Raw genomic sequence first — 15,306 nt, 5'->3', positions numbered from 1 at the left:
TTACGGTTATATGGCGTCAGACATGTGGTTAATGACCACACAGATATTGAGAGAGGAAACCCACTGTCGCCACTTCATGGGCTACTCTTTTCGATTAGCAGCAAAGTATCTTTTATATGCACCATCCCATAGACAGGATAGCACATACCACGGTCATGATGCACTGGCTGGAGTAAGAAATAGCCCAGACCCACCGCGCATTGAGCAAGCACTTTCCCACTGGGCTACGTCCCCCCCCCCCCATACCCATGGTGTCAGGTTAACCATTACTCATACTCAATCCAACACAGCTGGCATTACTGACACTCATTCCCACATTGTAGTTTTGTATTATATACAGACATCACTACGATAGTTGGGAAACGACAGACAGCAGAGGGTGACTGAAACCAATACCAGCGATTGAAATAAGCAGAAATTTCATTAGTCCACCACACAAGTACATGTAGAAATCTACTTGTCCGACAATATTTATACTAGTCCAATTAACTGATTGGTTTTATTCAAGGGAAACAACAATGTTTTTGATTGCTCAAAATGAAACTGATTTGAACATTTTTACTTGTCCATGGGACAACCATTAAGTACTAAATCAGATCACGCCGAGGATCCAACACTTATCAGATTTAGTCAGGATCCTGCATTTCGGACCAGGAAACATATGGCCGGGTTTTGACAGGATTCTGGTTGGTGCAGGGTCTGGTTTACACAGTTTTCACTGTGTAATAAATAGATATTATTATACGAGCTTGTGTGTAGTACTGATTTTACGAAATGAGTGTCACTATTTTTTGTATTGCCCGAGCGAGAGTGAGGGTAATACATGAATCCTGACAGGAGTTTCATAAAATCAGTACGACTCACACGCGAGTGTAATAATTGTTATATTACCCATATTATTGTTGTTGTTTTCTTTATGAACAACAATACCCATATCAAAATGTTTCAGCCACAACTAGAAGGAGACGACGAAATGACGTCATATTTCAAATGCACAGTCTGAGCTAGGACGTCGCTTCCCAAAATTACGTCATTACACTTGTTATTGCATGTATGATTATTATTAACTCGGTTATGTTGAACCATATGGATAATAAAGATATTACTATGCTGGTAGTGAATTATTTCATTTCATTTTAACTTATTTTCGTGCTAATATCCAATTTAGGTTCAAGCATGCTGTCCTGGGCACACACCTCAGCTATCTGCGTTGTCTGTCCAGGACAGTGAGTTAGTTGTTAGTGGTTAGTGAGAAAGATCAAAGTGGGTTGTAGTGGTCTTACACCTACCCACTGAGACCTTACGAACTCACTCTAGGTTGGAGCCGGTACCGGGCTGCGAACCCTGTACCTACCAGCCTGTAGTTCGATGGCCTAACCACAACACCACTGAGGCCAGTGCTAGTGAATTAAATTGGTCTACAATACCAAATATTCCCTTATTGGCTTTCTTAGTATGTGTATGGAATATTAAGTCTTGGCATGCAAATATGACATGATCATAATTTGTGAAATAACTGATATATAGAAGGGTTGTTAGGTAATATAAAGTATTAACAGTTATTAGTCAAGTTAATATTTCAGTGAGCTCACACTTCACAGATTTATCTCCCTTTGACCATTCATCTACTGATTGGTCTAACTCGTCATCAGAAATTTCGCTACCCACTGGTGCTGAAATACATGGTATTACATTCACAAATCAAAACCACACAACAGTTAGCTATCCTAAGTCAAATGTCTGTACAGGACAAAGTCCAAAAGAAATTTATAAAAAGCCACAGCATGTACTTGTATGTTACTTCAAAACACACAACTACAATAGTCAAATGATAATGAAATAATCAGAAGAAATGTCACAAAATCTGCAAAACAAGTCATTCGCAAAATGTATATTGAAAGTTTCTGCCACAATTTGTAAAAGATGCAGCGCTTAAAATGAAATATTTAACAGAAAACGTCCTCTAGTATTGCTGTTCATTTGACACACGTCAAAAATTACCCACAAAATTCTGAAAATGTATTTTAAAATTACCCTGAAAGGTAGGTAATTTTTTAACCACTCCCATTACATATTTTTGCCTGATGTTTGTTTTATCTATCAGCTAGTTTGTACTTACTTCCCTTCTTGGAACTCTTCAGACTCTGTTGGCTTCCTTTCCACTGTGTGGACACATGTCTCACACCTGTAATTAAAAAGATGTTTTATTTTAATTTTTCAATTTATTTTTGTTTATCTACAGTTTAAAAACACTCTCAAGATAAAGGTTAGAGATGAAAAAGATAAAGGTTAGAGATAGAAAATGACTGATAATTGATTAATTGACAGCATGTTTACAATTTTCTTTTGAAAAATTAAATTTAATAATAATTAAAAAAAACAAATTATTTAATTAAATTTTTAAAACTTTCTAATGCAATGTGATGAAGATCCATAGAATTGCAATTATAAACCAGGACTAGCTATGGGTGAGCAAAACAATTCACCAAATTGTTTATTAAACTTAAAAAATTGCAGAAATCGACAGTTATTTTCTAAAAATGTCAATTATGATATGAAATTATTTCGCCAAAATTAAAATAAAATTTGACAACTGATTTAAAAATTCGCAACTGGCAAGCGCCAGAGACAGCCATGTAAATTGACATTCTATGATCTGTGAGCTCAACGAAAAAATTCATGGTGTCCCCACTGCCATAAAAGTACGCCTATATCTTGCCTAGTTACTTTGTAAAGGTGTGACAAAACCTCCTACCTCGATCTCTGTCCGAATGTGTGGAGGAAACGCCCCACTGAGAACCGGTCTCTTCCACTGAAATTAACACACTTAAATATTATATTATATAAATTAAATTTAAACATTTTTAACTCCATAAATCCGACATTATTTTACTTGACTTACATAGAGATGGACTTTAATAGATGCAACTTGTTTCATTGGTCTACTATAGCACTTGTGAGAAATGGAGCAAAAATTATTATGTGAAAACTTAACACTGAAGTTAAATTCAGAAGTTGACCGTGTTGACACTGTTGCTGTTTCTACTATCATCATCACTGGAAATGTAATACCTTCATATATACATGTATATCTCAAGTTTTAACATCATCACTGGAAATGTAATACCTTCATATATACATGTATATCTCAAGTTTTAACATCATCAAGGCAAAACTGTCAGACATACCATCAGCGGGGAGCTCCGAAGGGATAGGTCGAGGTACGTCTGTCAGAGTCGTATGTTGGGGAGTCGGACCCTCGATGTTTACAAATGGCAGACCTGAAATACAAACACAGAAATTAGTCAGGCTTTTTTATCATCATCATCATCATCATGAAAGTATTGGGAGGTGAAATCCAGTTTGGGATATTACAAACATTTGGACAGTCTAGTGTTTCTAATACCACAAAATGCATTTTTCACATTTTAACAAGATATCGTTTGAACAAGGATTCACTGTCATGTGCAGTAGACCGTGAAAATTAAGTCACAGTGACCTAGTAATAGTACGTGACACACCACCATCCCAAGTTGTTCCTACATGTCAGGTTTGATGGTCCTCTATGCATCTCTATGCAAGATATGGTCCGGACAAGAAAACGTTAATTGACAGACAGACAGGCATATGGACAACACCATACCATAATACGACCCATAGATGGGCATATAAAAAATGCACGTACCTCTGAGAAGTAACAGTTAAGGAGACGAGCTCTAGTCTATTTTTAAAGACTAATTCACCATTTCAGCATCACAGACTCGTTTCACTCTACTGTAACTTTATCAAAATGTATTAAACTTTTGTAGATTACCGTATATCTTCGCCTATAAGTCAAATTTTTTTCACCCAAAAATTATTTTATAACTTGGGGGGTCGACTTATAAGAGGGTAAAAAAAATTCACCAAAAAATATTACTGTTTTGGGGATTATTTTACAAGTTTTATTGTTGAAGTATGCCATGTATTTATACTCAAATATGTTAATTTGACACATTTATTTTTTATAACCTATTTTTTTTGGCATCAGAACGGTTTTGGTTATGCGAAAAGGCGTACGATCTCACTCACATGCCAAGACAACAGTCCACTTAGTTAAATTAACAGTCATCACTAATAGTAAAAATGTAAACAATACTAACTACCTGTTGCCTGAGTTTATTTTGAAATCTGGTCACTGGCATTAATGGTTGTTCAAACAATGTTTTGGCGGTGATTAACTTCATGAATATTACTGAGCTTTCCCTTAAAATAGACTGATCTCTGCAGTTCACTATCTAGAGCAATAGGGACACACTTCACTTGGTACAAAAACCAGTGTACTTTCCAGAGTTATCCTCCTTACATGTATTAATATGGCGGCAAAACTAAGGGAATATTTCGTTTTGATGCTATGTAATAATGATAGTTTGATTGGAATAGTCTGATTATATTGCGATGTACAAAACGTGAAAACCGAAGTTTGTAAAATAATTTTCTTTTGTTCAAATATTATTGTTCTCATGTGCTGAAAATAAGAAATATTTCAATATTTATAAGTAGTTTTTCATGGGTCGACTTATAAACGGGTCAATAAAAAAATATGTTTTAAGGGCTTGAAATTAGGGACTCGACTTATAGCCGAGATCGACTTACAGGCGAAGATATACGGTAACCAAACTTAAGTATCCATTTTAACAAATTCAAACCACAGTCTTTGACTTTTAACAGTCAGAATTACAAAATGTTTGACATCCAATAGCCGATGATTAACTAATCATTGTGCTCCAGTGGTGTCGTTAAACAAAACAAACTTTTTGACTTCGCCAAAATTAATACTACTAAGTACTTTATTCAAAGGAACGAAAAGAAGAATAAGAGTACTTTATTTTTATATACTTATAATTTGAGCACAGTTATCTCCCCTTCCTTACCATCAGCTATTGGCGGAAGAGGAAGGTGCGTCTGCTCACGGCTGACATCTTGAATGGGCGTCAGTGGCACTCTGGCAGTTTTCAGCGGAGGAAGATGTGGGATGTTGGAAGACAGGATCGGACTGGCTCCTTCGCGTATTGTGACAACCGGGGCACTTCCTATGTACTCCTTCTCCGAGCCTTCGTATGTCCAGCTGCGAGAGGCACCTATCATAGAGAGGAAAACAATATAGTAAACAGGCATTCTAACAAACACTGCTATGGCAATTCATCCTATAACTTATATATCCATGTCATAAACACATGTGATAATTTACAATATTAACCCGTGTAATAATGATATGCATTTCTCGCTCCAGCCAGTGCACCACCACTGGTATATCAAAGACCATGGTATGTGCTATCCTGTCTATGGGATGGTGCACATAAAAGATCCCTTGCTGCTAATCGAAAAGAGTAGTCCATGAAAGTGGATTTCCTCCCTCAATATCTGTGCGGTACTTAACCATATGTCTGATGCCATATAACCATAAATAAAATGTGTTGAGTGCGTCCTTAAATAAAACATTTCCTTCCTTCCTTTTAATGGTATGCAAATTTAAAGGTATATACACATTTACGAGATGATCTTCTTTAAGGTATAATGTGTTGCTGTCCATGGGTCATTTGTTTACAAGCCAACATGACCTGTATACCTGAGCGTAACGTTTTCATAAGATTTAGTTACAACGATTTAGTTAAAACGTGTGACTTCAAACTGATGTTTGCTAATCATGATGACATCATAGTACTGATGGAGGCGACTTTAGTACTGTGATATACTAAATCAGAAGATACTTGACAAATACCGATTAACGTAGACTCGGTTGATATTTTCCATATTAAAAAACACTCATGACAAATCCTATATAGAGATCCCTACCTCATCCAACAAATGTTCATTCTTCCTAAGTTCAAGAGGCATTATTCTAGCTCAATCAACCAGTAGAAAGGTGCCAGAAAGATGTGCTAGAAAAACCGCCTAGCACACATCACCATGACGGTAATGCACCCTTTTCATCGGTTAAGTCGTCTTGTCATTTCATAGGTCATTTAGGAGGTAGCCACCCATTGCCAATCTGTTCATTACATCATTCCATGATCAAAGGAAAAACGTGACGTCACGTAATATGTAATGCTGTATGCATTCCTTTTAATGACGTAATACATATATGATGAGAGCAGGGTCGTGACATCATGGTACAAAAATAAAATAAAGTGACTTTTATAATAATTATACAGTAAAACCTCTCAAAATCGGACCCTCTGTAAACCGGAATTCCCTCAAATCCGGACGTTTTTTGTGGCCCCTTTTTAGATATCTCTACAGAAGAGAACCTCTCTAAACCGGATACCTCTTAAAACCAGACTTTTTTTTACCTGGTTCCGAGGGTGTCCAGTTTAGAGGAGTTTCACTGTACTAAAATTATAAGACTTGATGGAATTTTGATGGAACTATAAAATATGTCTGGCACTCGTCTTTTCGTAGAGGGTGTTTCCGGCACTCATTTCTAGAAAATGAATCCTTGAATTAGCTTGCTAAAACTTGTTCCATGGATAGATTTTAGACTCAGGTCACAAAAATAAGCTACAAAATGACGAGAAACTATTATGATGACAAAAATGGGCAAATGCCCAACCTGATCTGTAATGATACATGAGCTCAATATCTTGTGACATCGCAGATAAAACGTCACACATGTACACACATGTACTATATATATATATGAACAGCCAGACAGTAAAGTAAACTTTGTTTTATTTAATGACACATCTAGAGCACATTGATTTTTATCTTATCATCGGCTATTGGACGTCAAACTTATGGTCATTCTGACATATTTCTTTAGAGGAAACCCGCTGCTGCCACATAGGCTACTCTTTCCAATAATCAGTAAGGGGTCTTTTATATGCACTTTCCCACAGACAGGACAGCACATACCATGGCCTTTGATGAACCGGTTGTGGGCCAGTGGTTGCAACAGAAAATAGCTCAAACTGCAAATGGTCTACTGAGAAGGATTGATCCAATGACCGACCGCTTCACAGGCAGATATGCTACCGCTTGAGCTACATGCCACTCCCAGAACAGCCAGATGCAGACAAAACCAGTAGTGCACTCTGGCTGGACCGCCTAGTAGGGAACTAACAGGCTTACCTTAAAGGGGCAGTCTCCAAGTGATACAATTTTAAAAGGACAGTCTCCAAGTGATACAATTTTAAAGAGGCAGTCTCCAAGCAATACAGTTTTAAAGGGGCAGTCTCCAAGTGATACAATTTTAAAGGGGCAGTCTCAAAATGATACAATTTTAAAGTGGCAGTCGCCAAGCGATACAATTTTAAAGGGGCAGTCTCCAAGTGATACAATTTTAAAGGGGCAGTCTCAAAGTGATACAATTTACATGCTATTCCCCAAGGAATGTAAATGTATTTAATATAATAAAAATGGCCTCTTACTTTTGTGTCTGGTCTTCTCGTGTCTGGGGATGGTGCAGCCCTTGAAGGATCCCCCATAGTCAGAGCTGTGTGAGACGTTGTCTATTTCCGGGAAATCGGCCTCCAGTGCAGATGCACCGCTCCTGTGTGAATCCAGCAACGACTGAAACAAACACAAAACAGAAACCTTGCTATTAGGCCATAATAAAATATATATTCTATTTCTATCCTCCACCATCCTCATGATAAAGGCCTGAATTCTTTTTCTTTTTTTTTCTTTTTTTTACTGGTCCACAATTTATTTTCTTCGTTTAAATATATACATCATATATCATGTTTCATGTGCAGTATTTCTTATCTCCCGAAAATATAATCTTAAACACAAATTAAAATTCACTTTACTATACTGATGGAAAGAAATAAAGGATCATACAGATAGCAACAAGAAATAATGACTGCATTAAAAATTAATTCATATTGTCAGAAGTTGACTGGGAACATATAGGCAGCACATTCAACACTACAGACATTCAGTCCCACATTACAACTTGGTATGAAATACAGACATTACTACGCTAGTAGTAAATTAAATTTGGTCTACAAATTGATGTGTTCCCTTATTTCTTTCCATCAGTGTATTTACACTCATTCTAAAAAAAAACACAATTAAAATAGATACAAATTTTTCATTTTATTAACCCTACCTCACAGTGAAATGTTCAATTATCACTCTGACATACATGACACAAATATTCCCACTAAAGTAGTCCAAGATGGACCAAAAAGGTTGTTTTCTTACACAATCACAGAAGTACCACAACCAGTTAAGAAGTACTATAGTAAAACAAATGGAGGTATAACCAAGGTTAACCAGTAAACCAAAGGGAGGTAACCAAGTTTAACCAGTAAAACAAAGGGAGGTAATTTACTGAGTAACTACCTATAGATCCGGCCTCGGTGGTATTGTGGTTAAGCCATCGGGCATAATTAAGGCTGATATGTACAGAGTTCGCAGTTTGGTACCGGCTCCCACCCAGAGCGAGTTTTAACGACTCAGTGGGTAGGTATAAGACCACTACACCCTCTTCTCTCTCACTAACCACTAACAGTTTCAACTAACCCACTGTCCTGAACAGACAGCCCAGCTGAGGTGTGTGCCCAGGACAGCGTGCTTGAACCTTAGTTGGATATAAGCACAACAATAAGTTGCAATGAAAATGTTAAAATGACACTCAAAGGGAAATAACTGAGTACATACTAACATGGCATACATAAAACAGCGAGAGGTCACAACAGACTCTACCAGCAAAAACAAAGGGAGATCACTGTGTAATTACCAAGAGATCTGCCAAGATGGCGCTGTCTACCACGACCGGCGCCACCAGTCCCGACCCCAGTCTACGGAGTCGCAGCCTGTCATCCCATCTGTGTCGCAGACGATAACAGTGGGAACCGCGCACCTTCTTCGAGTATGATTTACTGAAAATGTTCGGCAACTTTACCACTTTCATGGGAGGTAACCCATAGGCGAGCACCATGATGAATTTTCAGGAAGTAAAACTAATTTCCAGTCTATCCAGAAATGTAATTTCCAAGAGATATTGCTGAATGGTAAAGATTTGTTTTTGAAATGTTTTTTGTATACACTTACCAACAACTCTACTAAAATATTACATTAAAATATTATTGTCTATTCAGAAATGTAATTTCCAAGAATTCTTGATGAACTTGGTAAAGACTGAACCTTGAAATATTTTTGGTATACAATTGTCAACAATTTTGCTTAAAATATTATATTAAATGAATACAATTTCAAAATGTAGCATTTAAAAAACTTCTTTTTTAAACAAGCTCTCACTTTCATAATGTACCATTTAAAAACCTTCTTTTCTTTTCTTTTTTTTGGCAAACTCTCAATTTCAAAATGTAGCATTTAAAAACCTTTTTTTGTTGTTGACAAATTCTCAAATGTCTTTGGTATATTTCAGTTAATATTTTTAATAAACAATAATCACTGGCTGCATTTGGTATATTTCAGTTATTTAAACCCAATCCACAAAATGTTTCTTCAATATTTGTAGAATATTGTGTCAAGATTTATATGCATGTATGTATCTTCATCCAAATATGATCACTTTAAAGAATACAAGTGATATGCTTCTGCAGTTCTAACTTCCTCCTCCACAGCTAAAGCACATAACAATTTGAATGATGACTCTTTTGTGTCATTTTCCGTCTCTACCGGTATATACAGATAAAGTAAATCAACAAAATCTTGGATGTTGTTTCATATTTTGTAATTTCCTCCTTTTTAAAGTCCTTTTAACACATTTAACAGTTGTAATTTCCACCACATACCGAAAGCACATAACATAATTTCTTTCTCTTTTTGGGTAATTGTCAGCTCAAAGAATTTTCAAAACGTAACAGTTTGAATGTTTTGTCATTTGTTCTCACGTATCCTCCACTTGAAATTTGGAATGCTTTTCTTCTGTGATAATTTCCACCTTAAATACACCTGTGGAATTCAGGAATTCATATTATCGAAGAAAAAAAAAAGAAGTAAACATTTAACTAATATGAATGAACTCTGACAAATTGGTTATGTCAAAGGCTGTGGTATGTGCTGTCCTGTCTGTGGGAAAGTGCATATACAAATATCCCTTGATAATAATGGAAAAATGAAACAGATTTTTGCTTAAGACTACATGCAATAGCCAATGATTAAGAAATCAATATGCTCTAGTGGTGTCGTTAAACAAAACAAACTGAAAACTGATTAACAAATGGTAAAACCTGGAAAACACTTTGATTTTACAGTCTGCATAATTGACAGAAATTGTCAGTCAGTGAAAAAACAAACTGCTAGCTACAACAAAACTCTTAGCACTCCGAATATACAAGTTGTTAAGTTACCTATAGTATACAATCACAGTACATGCAAACAGCAATGTCAGCTCGGCATAAGGGTCACAAGTGATGACCTGGATTAACAGCAGGTCAATTAGTTATACAGAAATTTTAATCAGACCATATATAACATGACAATGTCAATTATTACATTCAAAACAGTCCATTTCCAATTATCTATAGAATTGGACCTTAACCACACTGTATGTGTTCCGAAGAACACTATAACACACGCCCTGATATTCTATGAGTTGTACTGAGCATAATTAAAGGTGTGTTCTGTTCTTACGTAACCAACCCAATACAACTGTACAATTGACAGAAACAAGTTCATTGACTGTGTGGGTGAACTGCTGGAAGACCACTTATTCAAGCAGTATAGTTGTAACACATTCACGGTCTGCTATGTAACATAGAGATCAGGGACACAATACCTATTTAAAAGTTGGGGCGGGACGTAGCACAGTGGTAAAGCGTTCATTTGATGTGCGGTCGATCTAGGATCAATCTCCGTCGGTGGACCTGTTCCAGTCAGTGCTCCACAACTGGTGTAACAAAGGTTGTGGTATGTACTATCCTGTATGTGGGATGGTGCATATAAAAGATCCCTTGCTGCTAATCGAAAAGAGTAACCCATGAAGTGGCGACAGCGGGTTTCCTCTCTTAATATCTGTATGGTCCTTAACCATATGTCTGATGCCATATAACTGTAAATAAAATGTGTTGAGTGCGTCGTTAAATAAAACATTTCCTTCCTTCTTTTTTAAAAGTACAAAAATGTCACTGTAAAAATTCTTCCAGAACTTGTTTTGATGCTGACATATCCAAACACACACACATGCACCATGTTTGTTGAAAATCATACACTGTCGGTAGGACTTTCCATTGGCGCTGTCCTGTACAAAGAACATTATAAATGCTTATCATAAATCGAGTTAGGGTTAGTGACAGTGCCAAAGGAAAGTCCTTCCACAATGTCATATAAATCCACAACGTAAAAAAAATGACATCAAATCATTTAAAACAAAATACCCATTTAAAAGTACAGTACAAAAAGGTTACTGTAAAAATTTGTTCCAGAATTTTTTTTTGAAGCTTATATGTCGAAACCAATCAATCAACCATTTGACACATGCTTATACATCCATTGAAGGTCCAAGCTCGTCTATCTGGGGAACATTCTCTGAATTTCCCAGCGAATGTGTCGAAACACATACACAGACACCAGGTTTGTTGAAAATGATACGTATAAATCAACCAGATAAAAAAATTGCATACAAGTACTTGTCACTGTAAAATTCCTCTAGAATATTGTTTTTTCTACAAGCTCATATGTTATATACAAATACAAACACATACATAGTCACAAGGTTGCGTTCAGTTATAGCTAGCAGCGCTAATGTCCATGAACAAATTGATTGGTTCTGATGTGGTCAGTCAGTTTAACATATAAAACTATAAAAACCAGTCTAGTGAGTATTTGCCTGGCTGCTATAATTGAACTACCTCATGCAGTCTTGTCGTTTATGGTTTCAAAATTGTTTCTTTGTTCAGATGAAAATTATACAGCCGATAGTTATTTCCACTGAACACAGCTACGTGATAAAGAAATAAAATGTAATAAAACCAATGCATGGATCTACGACAAGCAATAAGTGTACCAAATATACATGTTATATAGACATTAAAACGGCTATTGAAGTTTAGGTCTGGGTAGAATGTCAGTGCACTATTTCTATTGATAGGACACAGACATCATAAATGTTATACTGAATATTTCACAAAGAAATAAAACGCAATAAAACTGGAATAAAACCAAAAATCAGGACCACACAAATAGGCATAAAATAAAGATATTATAAATGATCGCTTTGATATTGGTTTATATTTAGATGTAAGAGCTCTGAATGGACTTTTTTTTTTATTGATGCACCACACATTATATGATTAAAATAAAGATATAAAAATTATCAATTTAAAATTGGTTTATATTTAGACGTCAGTGCACTGAATGCAGTATCTTTATTGAGGCACCACTCATTATATGTATAAAATAATGATATTAAAATGATCACTTTAAAACAGGCCTGTATTTGTACTACACATTATAGATACATAAACTAATATTAAAATTACCAATTTAAAATAGGTTTATATTTAGATTATAAAAGAGCACTGACCAAAATAGGTTTTATTAAGGGACTGCACATTACACACATTAGGTAATATTAAAATCACCAATTTAAAATAGGTTTATATTTAGATTCTTGAAAAGCACTCAACACATTTTTGAAAATTACGGTACCTGTACCAGACATTACACACAATAAATGATATTAAAACTGTTACTTTATTTTAACTTTACACAATTTTTTTTTTTTATTAAGGCACCACACATTACACACATTAAATCATGATATTACAACTGTTACTTCAAAATAGGTCTTGCTACTTTTGAATTTGTCTATTTACATGTATAAAGAAGGAAACCCTCAACAGAGAATTTCTATTGAGGAACGAATCTTTTGATCAAACAGACGTTTACTGGAGTATGACATAATGCGACAGCATAGCTAGGTCCACTTTTAATCGTATCAATCCTAACAACAAAAGTAAACGCTTCAGTCTGTGTAGTTTATGATCCTCGACATGACAGGAACATGTTTAAGTACACAGGGACAGTATAGAGTGGGACATTTTCCCATAAGTGAACGGTACTTAATACGATCATGTCAGTGAAGGGTTCACAAGTACTATATATATAGTAAGTAGTCTGGTTGCCAAATGTGAGTAAAATGTGTAAAGGAGGAGCTAAAAATAGAACTACAAGTCTGACTGGAAATATTCACATACAGAAAGACTTCTGCATTTTCCACTTAACGATTAGTTGTATTTGCAATACAGGTTGAAGAGACTTCTGTATTTACCCTAAACCGTTTGTTGTTTGCCAATATATGGGATGAATTAATCTATATGACAATCAAATATAATATAGTGTTCATATCATGAGCAAAATTAACGAGAGCTGAAGATCATTCTCCTTAAATGAAGAAGTTTGTTTTGTTTAACGACACCACTAGAGCACATTGATTTATTAATCATCGGTTATTGGATGTCAAACATTTGGTCATTTTGACACAGTCACAGTGAGGAAACCCACTACATTTTTCCATTAGTAGCAAGGGATCTTTTATATGCACCATCCCAAAGACAGGACAGCACATACCAGTCCTGTTGCACTGACTAGAGCGAGACTCTTTAAATGATTCCAAGCAAATAATCATATGAAGTTTTAAATGAAATTCATTACAATATTTTATTGCAAGGTGATCAGTTAATTTGCCACTTTCCTAAAACATTACAGGTGAGTGTAGAGAGGAGTGGGGGTGATCACTCACCTGTCCTGGGAAAAACTGATAAATTATATTGTATTCACTTTCTTATATTGTTTATATTGCGTAATCTAATAAAGGGACATTCCTGAGTTTGCTGCAATTTTTAAGATGTTATCGACTAAAAGATACTTTTTTTAACGATTGTAATTACATATCAAATATATTTTTCTGCATAAAATATTAGTGGCTGTATATTAAACGTGTTTCTGATCATTCTAATATTTGTACTAGGTTAAATTTCATTTTATTTCATAAAACTTTTTTTTTTCGTACATACGAAATTATTTGAAGACAAAATCCAGTTTGGACTTCCTACAAATATTAAGACGACCAGAAACACATTGAATATACAGACACTGATATTTTAAACAAGAAAATATATTTAATATGTAAGTTTAATATTAGAAATATTTTATTAGTTGGAAACATCTTACAATGCAGCAAACTCAGGAATATCCATTTAATATGTTGTTTTTACCTAAAATATATTTTAAAACAATTTAAGTATAATGTTGAAGGAAAACAATAAGGACGACACTGGTTGGTCACTTGAAGTTATGGTTGATTTATTACAACAACATTCTATTGTGCTTTAGGCTAATGGGCTTGTAGAACTTTACTTGTTATATATTTTCTATTTCTGAACCCTTATCATTGCATATATAAGTAAGATTAATGTATTAATATCATCCAATGCTGTTAACAAATCTACAAATGTCAGTAAAGAGCAGGTATCCAATCCTTTGTATTGGTGCTAAATCCTATAATTTATGAACACACTTTTATTCCAAATGATTTTAAATACTTCACTACATATACTCCCAGTTAAAAATTAACTCATAACAATTTAGCTGCTGAGTGAATTTCGCAGAGGCACCAGTAAACATCTAAATGAACAGAAATATTCTTCAACATGAAATTTAAAATGGAATACAGTGAGACCTCGATAATCCAGTCTCCACCAGTCTGGAAACCCCACCTTACGGACACTTGACATAGAAAACAACAAACTCTCCACCATATAAATGTGTTCAGCTTTCAGAACCGGACGACCATTATCCAAAACTTGACTGGACTTAATTTCTTCCAACTGATCATTTAACTAGATATTGTTTTATAATTTGTTTTGAGTTCGTTCAACCAAAGCCAGTAAGCAGCAGTATTCCCCCACCCCCCACCCCCATGGCCAGTAAACGTCAACAGACAAATTAACATGTGCCAAAGGTTAGGTGTTACACCTCCGAGTATGTTTAATTTGTTGGTTCTTTGTTCGATAGTTTTCCTCCAACGTGGGAATGACCTGGTTCAGTGATCTAGTATATACCACTTTGTTAACATGTTCATTGCCTTTATAAAATGTAATTAATAAAATTAAGACCAATTGTCATTGGAAAAACGTAACTCTATATTAAATGTCACAAAAGTACAGCAATTAAATTGAAAGAAAAATGTCAGTACAAATAAATTTAAAATTTAAAATTCAAAATCTATTCAAGAAATGACTTTTAAAATTGATTTTTTTTTTTTTAATATTTGTTTAGAATTGTTTTTCATCAATAGATATGTTTTGATAAAAAAAAGTTTATATCAATCTGTATTGGTTATTATTCAAG

General features: G+C 35.0%; 1 protein-coding gene across 2 annotated transcripts in view; it reads right to left on the bottom strand.

Annotated features, from left to right (window-relative positions):
* LOC121387809 (inner centromere protein A-like) overlaps window positions 1-9,116 on the bottom strand; it is a 99,803-nt gene extending 90,687 nt beyond the window's left edge. For both annotated transcript variants that reach the window (XM_041519021.1, XM_041519022.1), the window contains exons 1-6: window positions 8,726-9,116; window positions 7,410-7,551; window positions 4,914-5,120; window positions 3,189-3,281; window positions 2,756-2,812; window positions 2,120-2,185 (exon numbers count right to left, since the gene is read on the bottom strand). In XM_041519021.1, the coding sequence (XP_041374955.1) occupies window positions 2,120-2,185; window positions 2,756-2,812; window positions 3,189-3,281; window positions 4,914-5,120; window positions 7,410-7,551; window positions 8,726-8,926 (766 nt within the window). In that variant the 5' untranslated portion in view covers window positions 8,927-9,116. The remainder of the gene's footprint in view (window positions 1-2,119; window positions 2,186-2,755; window positions 2,813-3,188; window positions 3,282-4,913; window positions 5,121-7,409; window positions 7,552-8,725) is intronic.
* Between the last annotated feature and the right edge of the window lie 6,190 nt (window positions 9,117-15,306).

The sequence above is a fragment of the Gigantopelta aegis genome, chromosome 13 (genome assembly GCF_016097555.1).
Source record: "Gigantopelta aegis isolate Gae_Host chromosome 13, Gae_host_genome, whole genome shotgun sequence".
Lineage (NCBI taxonomy): Eukaryota > Metazoa > Mollusca > Gastropoda > Neomphalida > Peltospiridae > Gigantopelta > Gigantopelta aegis.
Note: the sequence above shows the minus strand (reverse complement) of the source record. Positions and strands in the feature narration are given on the sequence as shown.